The sequence below is a fragment of the Eumetopias jubatus genome, unplaced genomic scaffold (assembly GCF_037043125.1).
Source record: "Eumetopias jubatus isolate StellerSeaLion01/CBP00866 unplaced genomic scaffold, mEumJub1_p1.0 scaffold_5, whole genome shotgun sequence".
Classification (NCBI taxonomy): Eukaryota; Metazoa; Chordata; class Mammalia; order Carnivora; family Otariidae; genus Eumetopias; species Eumetopias jubatus.
The window spans coordinates 9,644,336-9,658,205 of record NW_028274811.1 but is presented as its reverse complement, the minus strand read 5'-3'; the positions used below and the strand labels follow the sequence as shown (position 1 = coordinate 9,658,205).

At 38.3% G+C, this 13,870-nt stretch overlaps 1 protein-coding gene across 1 annotated transcript in view; it reads right to left on the bottom strand.

The window, feature by feature from the left end:
• The window catches only part of YTHDC2 (YTH N6-methyladenosine RNA binding protein C2), an 84,047-nt gene that overhangs the window by 54,064 nt on the left and 16,113 nt on the right, over nt 1-13,870 (bottom strand). The window contains exons 7-11 of the mRNA XM_028093023.2: nt 13,261-13,417; nt 10,615-10,722; nt 8,930-9,078; nt 7,217-7,352; nt 83-209 (exon numbers count right to left, since the gene is read on the bottom strand). Of these exons, the coding sequence (XP_027948824.1) occupies nt 83-209; nt 7,217-7,352; nt 8,930-9,078; nt 10,615-10,722; nt 13,261-13,417 (677 nt within the window). The remainder of the gene's footprint in view (nt 1-82; nt 210-7,216; nt 7,353-8,929; nt 9,079-10,614; nt 10,723-13,260; nt 13,418-13,870) is intronic.

Here is a 13,870-nt window from a genome sequence, read left to right as displayed (position 1 = left end):
TATAAAGACAAACATCAGAAATCAAAAACAGTATGTGTAGCTATACAAAGATATACAAAGAATGGATGCAGTTTAAAATTACCAGCCGTTTGATGCTTTACTATGAACGTTGGCTCCCATACTAATTAACTGCTCTACTTGACTTGAAAAACCTCGTCCTGCAGCAACCATCAGAGCTGTTGCACTGGTTTCACTATGCCTGTAATCAACTGAAGCAAGGGAAAGATAAATACAGGTTATATTTCCAAATTGTTCTCAATCATTTTAATTTCTTTTTAACTTAAATGAGAGAAATGTGTGTCAGGAGAATTAACCTGGGACCTGCTCCTTCATCCAGCCACATGATAACAGTATTACATAACCCTTAACTCAGATCTGTTATAAATATGCTCTTAGTATAAACAGGATGGAAGAGGGATTATCATTTGGAAGGTAGGAGAACGAGAGATAGTTGTTCAGCTGCATTAAGCTCACCACGATAATTAAAACAGAAGAGGAAAGCTAGTAACTTGCAGAACCCTTAAATAAACTTCCTAAGCCTAGATATTGTCTTGATCACCAAATGACAAGATATAATTAAAGAATTTAAAAGTTAAGGTTCATCAGTAACTAGAAAAGAATGCTTAAAAGTGCAAATGCAAAGTTCAAGACCATTTTTTTTTTTGTTCTTTTGCTTTGCTTTGATTCCCCCATCATTCCAGACTGTTACCTTCTGAGATGCTTAACAGAAATAACACTGGCAGAAAGTTTACTTCCCATAAAAGCCCTCCATGAGAAAAATAAAGTTTTAGTGAATTTAATTTCCTTCCTAGAATATATTTCTCAAGAAATGCAATATATTATAATTGCTTAGCACCAACTGGCTTAAATTACAAAATTGGTGATTTCAAAAAGAAATTATCACTGAAAAAAAAAACTCTGCAGTAAAATTTAAGATAATTACAAATGGGAAATTTTATTTTTCCATAGATACCCAATTATCCTTATTGTTTAATAATACTCTAAAACTTGGTAACCGTTATTAATATAAGTCAATGGTTCTTAAAGTGGGGAGGACTTACAAGAGAATTACATCAGACTTATTTCTGAAAGCACAGATAGCCATGACTGACTGACTCCTAGATTCAGAGTCAGTAGGTCTGGGATGGCCAGACACACGTATTTTTAAAAAGGTCTGAAAAGATTATGATCTGTACTCACTGTATGATAATTACTGCTTCAACTGAATATTCGTTTGATAGCCTTGGAGAAAAGAACCAAAATGTGTATATTTTGAGCAGCAGGGTATGACTAAGTGTGGGTGTTTTAAAACATCCAACAATTCTTTAGTACTCCTCTCTTCAAGAGGTGGAGCCTAAAAAAAAAAAAAGAGGTGGAGCCTAAATTCCCTTCCTGAGTATGAACTAGACTAAGTGACTAACTCTAAAAGGTTCCTACGGCTTCCTGCTTGCTTTTTCTCCTTCTCTTTTGCCTCACTCACTCAGAAAGAAGCCAGCTGCCACATCCTGGGACGAGTAAGACAGCCAGCCCTATGAAGGGGTCTAAATGGCAAGAACTGAGGCCTTCTGCCAAAAGAGGAAACGACCTGAGGCCTCTTGCCAATAGCCACATGAGTGAGCCTCTTGGAAGTAGATCCTCCAGCTCCCAGTGAACCTTCAGATGACCAAAGGCCCGGACAACAGCTTCACTACTACTTTATCAGTCACTAGAAGCCAGAACCACTCTCAGATTCTTGAGTCTCAGAAACAATGTGAGATAATAAATGTTTTAGGTTGCTAAGGTTGGAAATCATTTGTCATGCAGCAATAGATGATTAGGACAGTAAGCATGACAAAGAATGCCTGTCTCACTAATTACTAGCTGCTTCCACTGGATTCCATGGAGAAATTGATAGCATTAAAAAGAAACCTACAGGGGCGCCTGGGTGGCTCAGCCGTTAAGCTGCCTTCGGCTCAGGTCATTATCCCAGGGTCCTGGGATCGAGTCCCACAACGGGCTCCCTGCTCAGCAGGGAGTCTGCTTCTCCTTCTCCCACTCCTCCTGCTTGTGTTCCCTCTCTCACTGTGTCTCTCTTTGTCAAATAAATAAAATCTTAAAAAAAAAAAAAAGAAAGAAACCTACGAAGCAGAAGGTTTCCTGGATTACATGAAGTATTTTCAACTCTGGTGCCAATTAAGGGTTGAGATTTTAGAAGGGAAATAAAAAGATGGGAAGTCAATAACTGTTCAAAGAGCTATTAACATTTTTGTTTACTTCCGTCAGAGGGGGACACGAACCATGAGAGACGATGGACTCTGAAAAATAAACTGAGGGTTCTAGAGGGGAGGGGGGTGGGGGGATGGGTTAGCCTGGTGATGGGTATTAAAGAGGGCACATTGTGTGTGAAGCACTGGGTGTTATGCACAAACAATGAATCATGGAACACTACATCAAAAACTAATGATGTAATGTATGGTGATTAACATAACAATACAAATAAAAAATAAATAAAAAAAATTTTTGTTTACTTCAGATAGCTTATGACATTGGAATACTGCACTCTAGAAAATGTCTAGTGAAACTTTTATAAAGATGAGGGACCCAGGGGCACCTGTCTGGCTCAGTCAGTGGAGCATGTGATTCCTGATCTCAGGGTTGAGAGTTCGAGCCCCACGCTGGGTATAGAAATTACTTAAAAATAAAATCTTTAAAAGAAAAAAAAAAGATGAGGAACCTGGATCCATAGGATGATGACATCAAAGTATACACTAAAGAAATATCTAGGAAGAAGGTCAAGAATAATATATTAATGCTTCATAAATATTTTAAAGCAACATGCTTCAGAGTTCAAATTTTCCTAACTTTCAGTTAAGATTGCTAAGCTTTTTTCTGTGGGAGGAAAAAAAAAGACTGCCAGAAAACTGGAGATGAACAAATGTCCACATTTCCAAATACAAAAAATTACTTTTCGAAATACAGATAGATTGTTTTTTAATAACCAATAACCTGAAAAAAAATAGAGCAATAGGAACCAAAATACATTTACAAAGAACAAGAAAGGCCATGGGGTGCCTGGATGGCTCAGTTGGTTTGGCGCCTGCCTTCAGCTCAGGTCACGGTCCCAGAGTTCTGGGATCGAGTCCCACATTGGGCTCTCTGCTCAGTGGGGAGCCTACTTCTCCCTCTGCCTGCTGCTCTGCCTATTTGCGCACTCTCTCTGTGTCAAATAAATAAATAAAATCTTAAGACAAAAAAAAAGAACAAGAAAGGCCAAAAGATCTTCATTCCCTTAAGTGGTTTGTTGGATTACTAGATGCATGCACCTGAACAACCAAACCCAAATGCTGACCTAAAGCATACACAACACTTGGTCAGTGACCCAGGCCTCTTGAGTTCATAAACTGAGAAAGTTTATTAATATATTAGGTAACAATTAGAACTGGGGAAAAAAAAAGTTGTGAAGCAAAAGCAATGGGCCAAATCTAATCATGAGATTTAAAAGGAATAAATAGAATGTCTTAAACTCAAAAAAAAAAAATCAGAATAAGTATATGATAGGAGGGATTCATTAAAAAAAAAAAAAAAAAGAAAAAAGAAATAGAAGTTTCCAAGACAGCATGAATCAGTAAGACAAGGTAGTGGCAAAGAGCTATACTGACCACAGGTTGAATTACTGTAGATAAAAGAGTGGAGTTTTTTAGGCTGATTGACCCACTCTACCTGAAGCTAGTCACTAAGATTAATACTCAGGACTGGACAGCATGCTTTTTAAAAGGGACAAATTCCACATAACCAAAGAAGGCAAACAAGGGCAGGAGAAGACTAAACAGCATCTCATGTTAAAGACAAACCCCTGAAGTCAGGTCTCGTCAGCCCAAAAAAAAGAGGCAGAAAGAATAACTATCTTCGTACCAGAAGATCTGTCAGGTATAAACAGTACTAAATCTCCCCATTGTCACCCCAAAGACAGAAGAGGGGAGAAGCTATATAGGTAGATGTCACTTCACTCTACAACATATAAAAAAATTAGCAATTAAAAGAAACCAAATTTGAAAAAAAAGTCCTGAAGAAAGGAAGTGAGCCTCCTATCACTAAACATGTTCAAACAGATGATCATTTGGTAGGATGCTTATAAGTTGTATCATTTTTCAACAAATATTTATTGGGCACGGACTACAAAACCTCTGGGTCTAAGAGATGAGTAAAACAAACGAGGTTTCCACCCTCATGCTGTTTACATTCTAGTAAATGAGACAGAGAGTAAAACAAAATTAAAAAATACATGCTGTCAGGTGATGAAAGTACAATAGTGAATAATATGGCGGGGTACGGGGAGTGAGAGAAGGGCACAATTTCTCAGTAAAATGACCCCAAAGAGGCCTCTCTGAGAAGGCAAGATCCAGGCAGAGACCTACATGAAGTAGACGTTGGGCCATACGATCATCTGCAGGGACGGCATTCCAGGCACAGGAAACAACCAAAGCGAAGACCCCCAGGTCGGAATGTGCTGATACATGAAGGGCAAGGAGGTAACAGGGGCAAAAGGTCCAGAGTCGTACAAAATGATATCAAAAAGGCAGTCAGACCCAGCGATGGGTATTAATTAAGGAGGGCACATACTGCATGGAGCACTGGGTGTTATACGCAAACAATGAATCATGGAACACTACATCAAGAACTAATGATGTACTGTATGGTGACTAACATAATAAAATAAATAAAATTTAAAAACAATAAGTTTAAAAAAAAGGCAGTCAGAGACCCAATCAGGGAAAAAACTCTGATTTTTATTCAAAGTGTAACTGAAGGGTGCCTGGGTGGCTCAGTTGGGTTAAGCAACTGCCTTTGGCTCAGGTCATGATCCTGGAGTCCCGGGATCGAGTCCCACATCGGGCTCCCTGCTCGGCAGGGAGTCTGCTTCTCCCTCTGACCCTCTTCCCTCTCGTGCTCTCATGCTCTCTCTCTCAAATAAATAAATAAAATCTTTATAAAAAAAAAAACAAAGTGTAACTGAAAGCCACGGGCAAGTGGAAAGCTGGGAAGGAGCATGATCCAGGTTTTTTTGAAAGGATCAGTCTGATTGTTCTCTGGAGAACAGACTACAATGACATAAGAATAAAAGCAATTCACAGGCTACTGAAATTGTCCCCGGAGAGAAATGTTGGCTTGGACTAGAATGGCAGCAGTAGGGGAAGTAAAATGGGGTCAGATTCAGGATTTAATTAGAAGGTAAAACTACCAGTCCCTGCTTGTGTTCCCTCTCTCGCTGTGTCTCTCTCTGTCAAATAAATAAATAAAAATCTTTAAAAAAAAAAAAAAGAGGGTAAAACTATCAGGACTTGCAAATGGAAATGTGGAGTATGAAAACAAAGTCAAGAATGACTTTATGGGGCGCCTGGGTGGCTCAGTCGGTTAAGCATCTGCCTTCAACTCAGGTCATGATCTCAGGGTCCTGAGATCGAGTCCCGCATGGGGCTCCCTGCTCAGTGGGGAGTCTGCTTCTCCCCGCTCCACCCCTCCCCGCCACCACTCATGCGCGCTCTCTCAAATTAAATAAATAAAATCTTTTCTAAAAAAATGACTTACTTTATGTTTTGTTGCCACAGCAACTAGGTGAAAATTCAGTTTCAAAACGTCTGGGATGGTCAGGCACATGAATTTTTAAAGAATTCCACAACTGATTACGATCACTTAGGAAACACTAAGGAAAAGGCAGGTCAGGAAAGAAGTGAGAAGGGAACCAAAAGTTGTCTGGGGCGTATCTAGTTTTAGTCTCCTAATAGACACCCAAGGGGAGATGTCAAGTGATCAGGTGTACTCAAGTCAGGGGGGAGGTCAGGACTGAAACAGTAAAATTAAGAGTCATTTTAAATAAATATTTAAAACGATGACTAGATGAGATCCACATTAGAAGTAAAGTGTAAACAGAAGCAACACCAAAGGATTGAGGCCTGGGCCATTCCATATTTAAGAAGTCAGGGATTGGGCTCCCTGCTCAGCAGGGAGTCTGTTTCTCCCTCTGACCCTCCCCCCCTCATGTGCTCTGTCTCTCTCAAATAAATAAAATCTTAAAAAAAAAAAAAAAGAAGTCAGGGAAAATTCTGCTGAAGAAACCAAGAAGTTCCAGCAAGGGAGACGAGAAAGAAGAAAATAAAGCAAGCATGGAATCTGAGAGGTTAACTGAAGAAAATGTTTCAAGAAAGGAATAATCAATAATTATAACAATAATAACAGCGCTGAGAAGTTGAAGTGAGGGGATAAATTACTTTTTTTTTTTTTAAAAGATTTTATTTATTTATTTGATAGAGAGAGACACAGCGAGAGAGGGAACACAAGCAGGGGCAGTGGGAGAAGAAGAAGCAGGCCTCCCGCGGAGCAGGGAGCCCGATGCGGGGCTCGATCCCAGGACCCTAGGATCATGACCTGAGCCAAAGGCAGACGCTTAATGACTGAGCCACCCAGGCGCCCCGAGGGGATAAATTACTTGACATCTAAATCCTTTTCAGTACTGACCTTCTATGGTTTTTCATTCTGTCTTTTGCCTAGAAGCCCTCAGGGCTCTGAAACTGACCTCTGGTTACCAATATCCACTATAATCAACTTATAAAATCAGGATAGGTCATTAGTGAAAACACATCACATGACATAAAGCATATCCATGTGAATTAGTATTTGAGCTCATATAACTAAAGGTATGCTGAAATCCTCCATTTACTAAATACAAAATCTAGAGCAAAGTTATTAACCTTCCTCTTCCTACCGTTTTTGAAACCGCAAATTTCTTTAAAAATCCAAGATATTCCCTTGGGAGGGAAGGGAGTATGTTTATATACACAATACACATACATAAATATACTTTTGCACATAACTGTCATATATTCACAGAGCCCGTACAACCTTTCTGGAGACAACTTGATTAAGAATCACAAGATTTAGGGGCACCTGACTGACTCCAGTCGGTAGAGCATGGGACTCTTGATCTCGGGGTCATGAGTTAAAGCCCCACGTTGGGTGAAGAACTTACTTAAAAAAAAAAAAAAGAATCCCTGATTTAATACAGTATTTATTTGTTCTAGTATGCTGATAAGATCCTGATTTGTCCATGTGAAATAAGTACTCCAAAAGAACAAATTACTGGTAATGAACAAATGTAGTACATACACTTTGAATTAAACTACACTTCCACCAGAAATAACCATAAGAGTAATAAAAATATGTTTTAAGAAATTACACGTACCACTAACATTTTCAGTTAAAATAAGGTGAAAGACCTGAGCAAAGGCATCAACATCCTTATGTAGCCATATGTCAGAGAGACAAGCATCCATTTCTTTTATTAACCATGGTTCAAGGCAATTCACATCTTTTTCTGTCTTTAAAAAAAAAAAAAAGCAAAAATTATAAATTACCCAACAGCTTAACCTTTATATGCAAAGAATGCGAGATGACCACAATGGCCACAAGGACTACTAACCATATATTACAGCGTTGGCTTTGACATAAAAGTTTCTCATCTCACAAACATTCCACTTACAATACGGCATCTTGTTCTTACATTTATCTCTTATCTGAGAATGAGTTTGTAAACAAAGGAGGATGATTCAGTCAAAATATTAACTAAATGTGCTTCTGGCAGAACACTGTGAAATACACCTGTACCCCAGTGATTCTCCCTCCCAGCTGCACATCAGAGGGACCACCCCCTAATGTTTTTCAACACTGATGCCAGGTCCCACCCCAGAGCATGTTCGTTAGAACCTCTGCTGATGGAGGCCAGATTCTATAATAGAAGGGTTTTAAAAGTTCCTGAGGTAATGATCATGCACAGCCAGGCTTAGGAAACACTAATTTAATGGTCAAAATGCTGTTCACTGAACCAAAAGGATGTTCCCCATACTACCTAACAACTTTTAAACATTCTTCAAAAGCCTTTTTAGAGGGCACCTGGGTGGCTCAGTTGGTTGAGCGACTGCCTTCAGCTCAGGTCATGATCCTGGGGTCCCAGGATCGAGTCCCGCATCGGGCTCCCTGCTCAGCGGGGAGTCTGCTTCTCCCTCTGACCCTCCCCACTCTCATGTGCTCTCTCTCTCTCTCATTCTCACTCTCTCAAATGAATAAATAAATAAAATCTTTAAAAAAAAGCATTTTTAGAAACATGTTCATTTGGATGCATTAGAACTTAAAACATATCTGCTTAGGTGACTGCATATGTACCTTCTCATGTTCAAAACAGTTAAAAATTTTCTAAAAAGTATACAAGCCCAGCAATATTTTGCATCACACTAATCACCAATGCCTTTTAAAGAATTCTAAACCAGAATGGAAGACCAGAAGACACCTAGGAAACCAGCTAGTTCCAGTTTTCAAACAGATTCCATGAAACCCAAGGTAGCCGAGGCCCCACCGAGGGATGGGGGTGGACACTGAGGGTGAGCACGCTGGGCTTCTGTGAAATATTTCATTTGTAAAAGATTCTGTAGCAAAATAGAAAAAAGAAAAGGAGCAGAGAAGAGACTGAGGTCTACAGTGTGTAAGTGATTTTATAAAGTCACACAGCTGGCTGGTGGATTATGTGCTCTAATATCAACAATCTGTTCTCAATTTTCTCTTAACTGAGCTTATCTTACATTGTTTAGCTCACAGGTTCTTAAACTTTTGAGATGATAAAATATCAGACTGACAATGTATATATATAATATCTATAACTATTTTCTTCCAAAAATTTATTTTATTGAAATAATTTAAACTGAGAATAAAATAATAAGAGACGCTGCATTATTTGCCAAAAAAAAGTACATTAGAAAGTTGTTCTGAAAAAATAGGTCGTAGCCTAAGATAAACTAAGAGAATTACACTGTAATAATGCAGTAACAATTATAATCTCCTAAGATGTTCTTTAAACTGCACGATTTTCACTCAAAATATTGGTGTGAAACCAACAACGTCTTACCAACTGGCTGAAGACAGCATCACCACCGTCATCCAATAAATCATACTCTTCAGTCACATTGGGAACAGTTCTCTGCCTCTGAGACTCAGGCTTGAAAGTATTCTCTTGAGCTGAATACCATTCTGTAAGGGTGGTTTGCTGTTTCTCTTCTAAATTATTAACAAAAGAAAGAATAAGCAAATAAATGCTTCATTTTGGGGAATATATTCCTTTGTTTAAAAAAATTAAGTGAGCTTGGGGGCGCCTGGGTGGCTCAGTCGTTAGGCGTCTGCCTTCAGCTCAGGTCATGATCCCAGAGTCCTGGGATCGAGCCCCGCATTGGGCTCCCTGCTCAGTGGAGAGTCTGCTTCTCCCGCTCTCTCCCTGTGTCAAATAAATAAATAAAATCTTTAAACAAAAAAATTAAGTGAGTTTGAAAATACTTAAAAGTTGGCCTAATTTTGAAGTTGTTTTTTCAAAATACATTAACAAGAAATATTTAGTAAAATGTGTTATGCTGAACCTTAAGGACACATGAAACTGCTTAAAAACATCATCTAGTCCGTGTTATTAGTGAGAAGTTTACTTCTAAGTCCAAATTCAAAGAACAGTATTTTAGCCATACACTAAATATTGCTTAAATTAGTGACTAATATTCATATAGCACTGTGTAGAAAACGATTTACCGAACTTCTACCACCTGGCCAGTTGCTTGAGATAAAAATTATACACCATTGTCACCTTCAAAAGTTTAGAGATAGAGTTTTACAATCTGCATACTAGTGCTTCAGCACTGCACTGTGAAATAGGCACTGCTAATTGCTTTTCTTCAGGTGGAGAATCCAAAGAACTTAAGAGACCGGTCCAAGGTCATACAGACTAAAGAAAGGAATCAAAGCTTGAAGCCAAATCTTCTATCATGAATAATGTAGTTAAAAGTCAGCAAAAAAGAATCTCCCCCAACTCAAAAGCTGAGAGATAGTGTAAGTCATGATAAGAGATGTATTAATGGGCAAATAATGCTAAATTCTAAGTACAGATGCAACTTATAACAAAATCAAGATTTGAGGGGTGCCTGGGTGGCTCAGTGGGTTAAGCGTCCAACTCTTGATTTGGGCTCAGATCATGACCTCAGGGTCGCAAGATCGATCCCCGCATCAGGCTCTGTGATGAACATGGAGCCTGCTTGGAATTCTCTCTCTCCCTCTCCTTCTACCCCTCTGCATCCCCTACCCCTGCACTCAGGCTCACTCTCTCAAAAAAAAAAAAAAAAAAAATCAAGATTTAAAGACTTGACATTTGTATCAAAGATGAGCTTGTTAGCACTCACATGCTACTCTTTTCAATCCTTCCGTCCACTCCCCACACCTGTCCCATGAGCTCTGCTGTGGCATACTGCACTCTTACCATACGCGGCCTACCACAGATGAGGCAGCATAGTCTTCTGTCTCCTTACAACACTGGTTGCATCTCTGGATACGGACACACTTCCCCTCAACCCTGGCATCCACCTTCAATTCCTCTCTACAGATTATAATTTATGGGCATAAACCACAATGTAAGTAGTACACTTGGGACAGAATTCTAATATAATATTATACAATTATATACAAAGGAAAAAACTTTCAAGTGTCCTTGTACCTCCACAGTATAATACTCTAAAAACCCAGTATCAATAGTACTTTATTATTTGATAAAAAGCTTACCTCGTTGTTTTTCCTTTTTGTACTTTAGCATTTCTTTGTTTGTGTATCCAGTAGTTCTTAAGATGTCTTCCAGAAACATTTCTTTTACTTCAAATGGTCTTCCCTGTACTAAATAACAGGAATACTTTAAAGAGTCGATTTGCATCTTACAGATAATATACATAAAAACATGAGAATACTGAGTTAATGAACCTGAGTATAAAATCCAGAAGCAATTCCACAGGGCAAGTGATCCTCATGATACTGTAAACATAATTCTGATTTTTATGTTACAGAACTATTCATTTGCTTATTTCTTCTAGGGTGTATGACCTACTTATCATGTGTTTGCCATCATGCTAGGCACCAGAAATACAAATCCTAAGAAGCACAGCTGTCTCCTTATCTCCTGAAGCTTACGTACCAGCAAGGGAGACAAACAATAATCCAATAATCCAGAATATAAATGTAAAAACAGAGTTGTAATAAGTCCTCTTAGAGAGAAGTACAAGATACCATGACATAATGGGGGATCTGAATGAGTTAAGAAAATCATCCTCTTAGAGAAGATGAAGACCAAGAGAAGGGGTAAACAAAATACTAAACTAATAGGAGAGAAAAAAGTGTACAATGAAGAAAACAAAAGCACATGCAAACATCCTATGTTGGGAAAGAGTATGATATTTTCAAGAAATTAAACGGCCAAGCTAGTCGGAATATGGCAGGAGACAGGGAGTAAAGAAGGGACTGCAGTTCGAGATGAGGCAAGTCTTATTAAGGATCTAGGTCTTCATCCTGAGATGAAGGTTATCCAAAGTCTTAAGCTCAAGAGAGTATTCAACATCCTTGGAATTCCATGTCAGAAAAGACCACTCTGGCTGCAATGGACAGCACAGATTTAAAACAGAGCAGAAGGGATGGAACCGACTGGATTATCATTCCACTAATTCACATGAAAGAGAACAACATTTGAATGAAACTGGTGATGATAAAAATGAAAAAAGACAGACTCTAGAGATAGTCAGGAAGTAAAATTCACAGAACTCAGCACTAAATTGGATGTGGAGGAATGATAAGAAGCGTCAACCATGTTTCTTGGATGTCTGGCTCACAAAACTGGGTAGATGACGATGTCATTCTCTGAGGTAACAAGGAAAGCTGAAAGCCACAGGTTGGCCGGTTGGAGTTGGGGTTTGGTGTCAGACATGTCAAACGTGAGGTGCCAAAACGAGCTTCCAGTTAGCAGACATTTACATTTTATGTGTCTTATCATCCAAGAATATTATGAGAAGACAGACAGGTTTGCGCCTTAGGTGACTAGGTTGATGGTAGGAGTAACTAAAATGGGCAACAAATGGGAAGTAGATTTTGTAGAAGAGATTAAACATTTAGCTTGGGACATATTAGAGATGAGCTGCTTATAAGTAGTGTTGTCAAATAAATTGAGATGTGAGCATTTCACACACAAAAAGGCGGGGGGGGGGGTGCCCAACCATGAGAAATACAGAAAACTTAAGATCTTTGTGCAAAATTTAAATAGTAGGCTTTGCAATTAAATCAGTATCAAAACAATACTGGTAAGAATGCACAAATGAACAGCCCCATGCACTACAGAAATACATATAAATCATTTCAGCTCTCTGAAAAAGTACAGTGGCAAAATCTGTTAAAATTAAGAACAGATACATTCTTTTTACTCAACAATGTTAGTTTCAGGAATCTCTCCCTAGAAATAAGAGCACCAGTATATAAGGATATATGCACAAGGATGTTTGTTACAACACTGTTTATGGTGGGGGAACAGGAGAGTCTAGAACCAATCTGAGTGTCCAAAGATAAATGGTTAAATAAATCATAGTACATGCGTATTATGAAATATTACAAGAGCTGCTTCAAACAATGAACTACATCAAAAAAAATAATGAACTATATCTACAGCTACTACACTGGAGGACTTTTCATGATGTACTGTCCTATGAATAAAGCAAATTGCAAACTAATGTATAAGGCATGTGCTCATTTCTCTAAAACTAATTTCTGTACATCTCAAGTATATGGATCTATTTGCATATGTTGTATGAGCCTGGACAACATGAGAAAGGATACACAGGTGGCTTTAACCTCGAGTAATCTCAGGAAAGTGGGACATAAGCTGGAAGGAGGATGCGGTGATTCTGAACCTCTCTCTTATATATATTTGTACTATATCACTGAGGTGAACACATACAACTTTTTCAATTTTTAAAGAGGAATTCAATAATTATTTTAAAAGATTGGTGTTAAAACCAGTTTGGATTAAAGGACAAGAGAAAAGTGAAGTGGCAGGCTGTGTAGAAGTACACAGGAACTAAACATGCAAGTGTAGACTACTCTTTCAAGAAGTCTAGCAACAAAGGGGAAACCGGAGGACAGAATTAAAGGATAAGGGACCAAAATAAAGCACATTTCCTTTTAAGACTGGAGAACTGCCCTCCCAACACAGTCCCAAAGAGTGTGGATGGAAAAGGAGTAGATGAAAATCTAGAGTTTTTGACGCATACCTCAGACAAAAGAGAAATGGATGCTCTCTACTTCAGACCATTCCCAACTCCTATTACAATAAATATAATCATGCCGAAAAGTATACTTTCATAAAAATCCTAGAAGAAATTTGATCATTTAACTTACTATATATCACTGGACAACTTCCAAAATATCTTATAAAAAGATTTACATCCAAGGCGGCACTAGAAAGAATAAGTTTCAAAGTTGGGTGCTTTTGCAAAAGATCTCTTAACTTCGTAAGTAAAAAATCACTAAATCGATCCCTTTCGTGTACTTCATCCTGCAGAAAACAAAAATAAAACCATGGAATAGTTAAAACATTATGGACGACAAAGTCTTTAGAATTATGGAGCTGCTAGGTTTTAAACTAATTCAAATTAAATGTGAATAAGGCCAATCAGTACTCATGAAAATTTTGTATTATGGACAATTCAGAAATAATCAGACATCAACAACCACTGTGGGTAACATAGCACTGCCTCTCAGACGATATAAAAAATACACAAACTACAACAAATTCTGAATTACTGGAGTCTAATTTGATGTACTTTTAATACATACAAAATATATTTAAATATGCTTCCGTTAGCATCGGGCACAGGTGCACCCTTTGGTTTGAATGCACAGAACTAATAAGTTTCCAAAAACTGCTTATTGCAAACTTATACAACTTAATCTAATGTTTTTCTGACACAAACTCGATTAAAACCTAGAATTTTTTAATAAGGTGGTA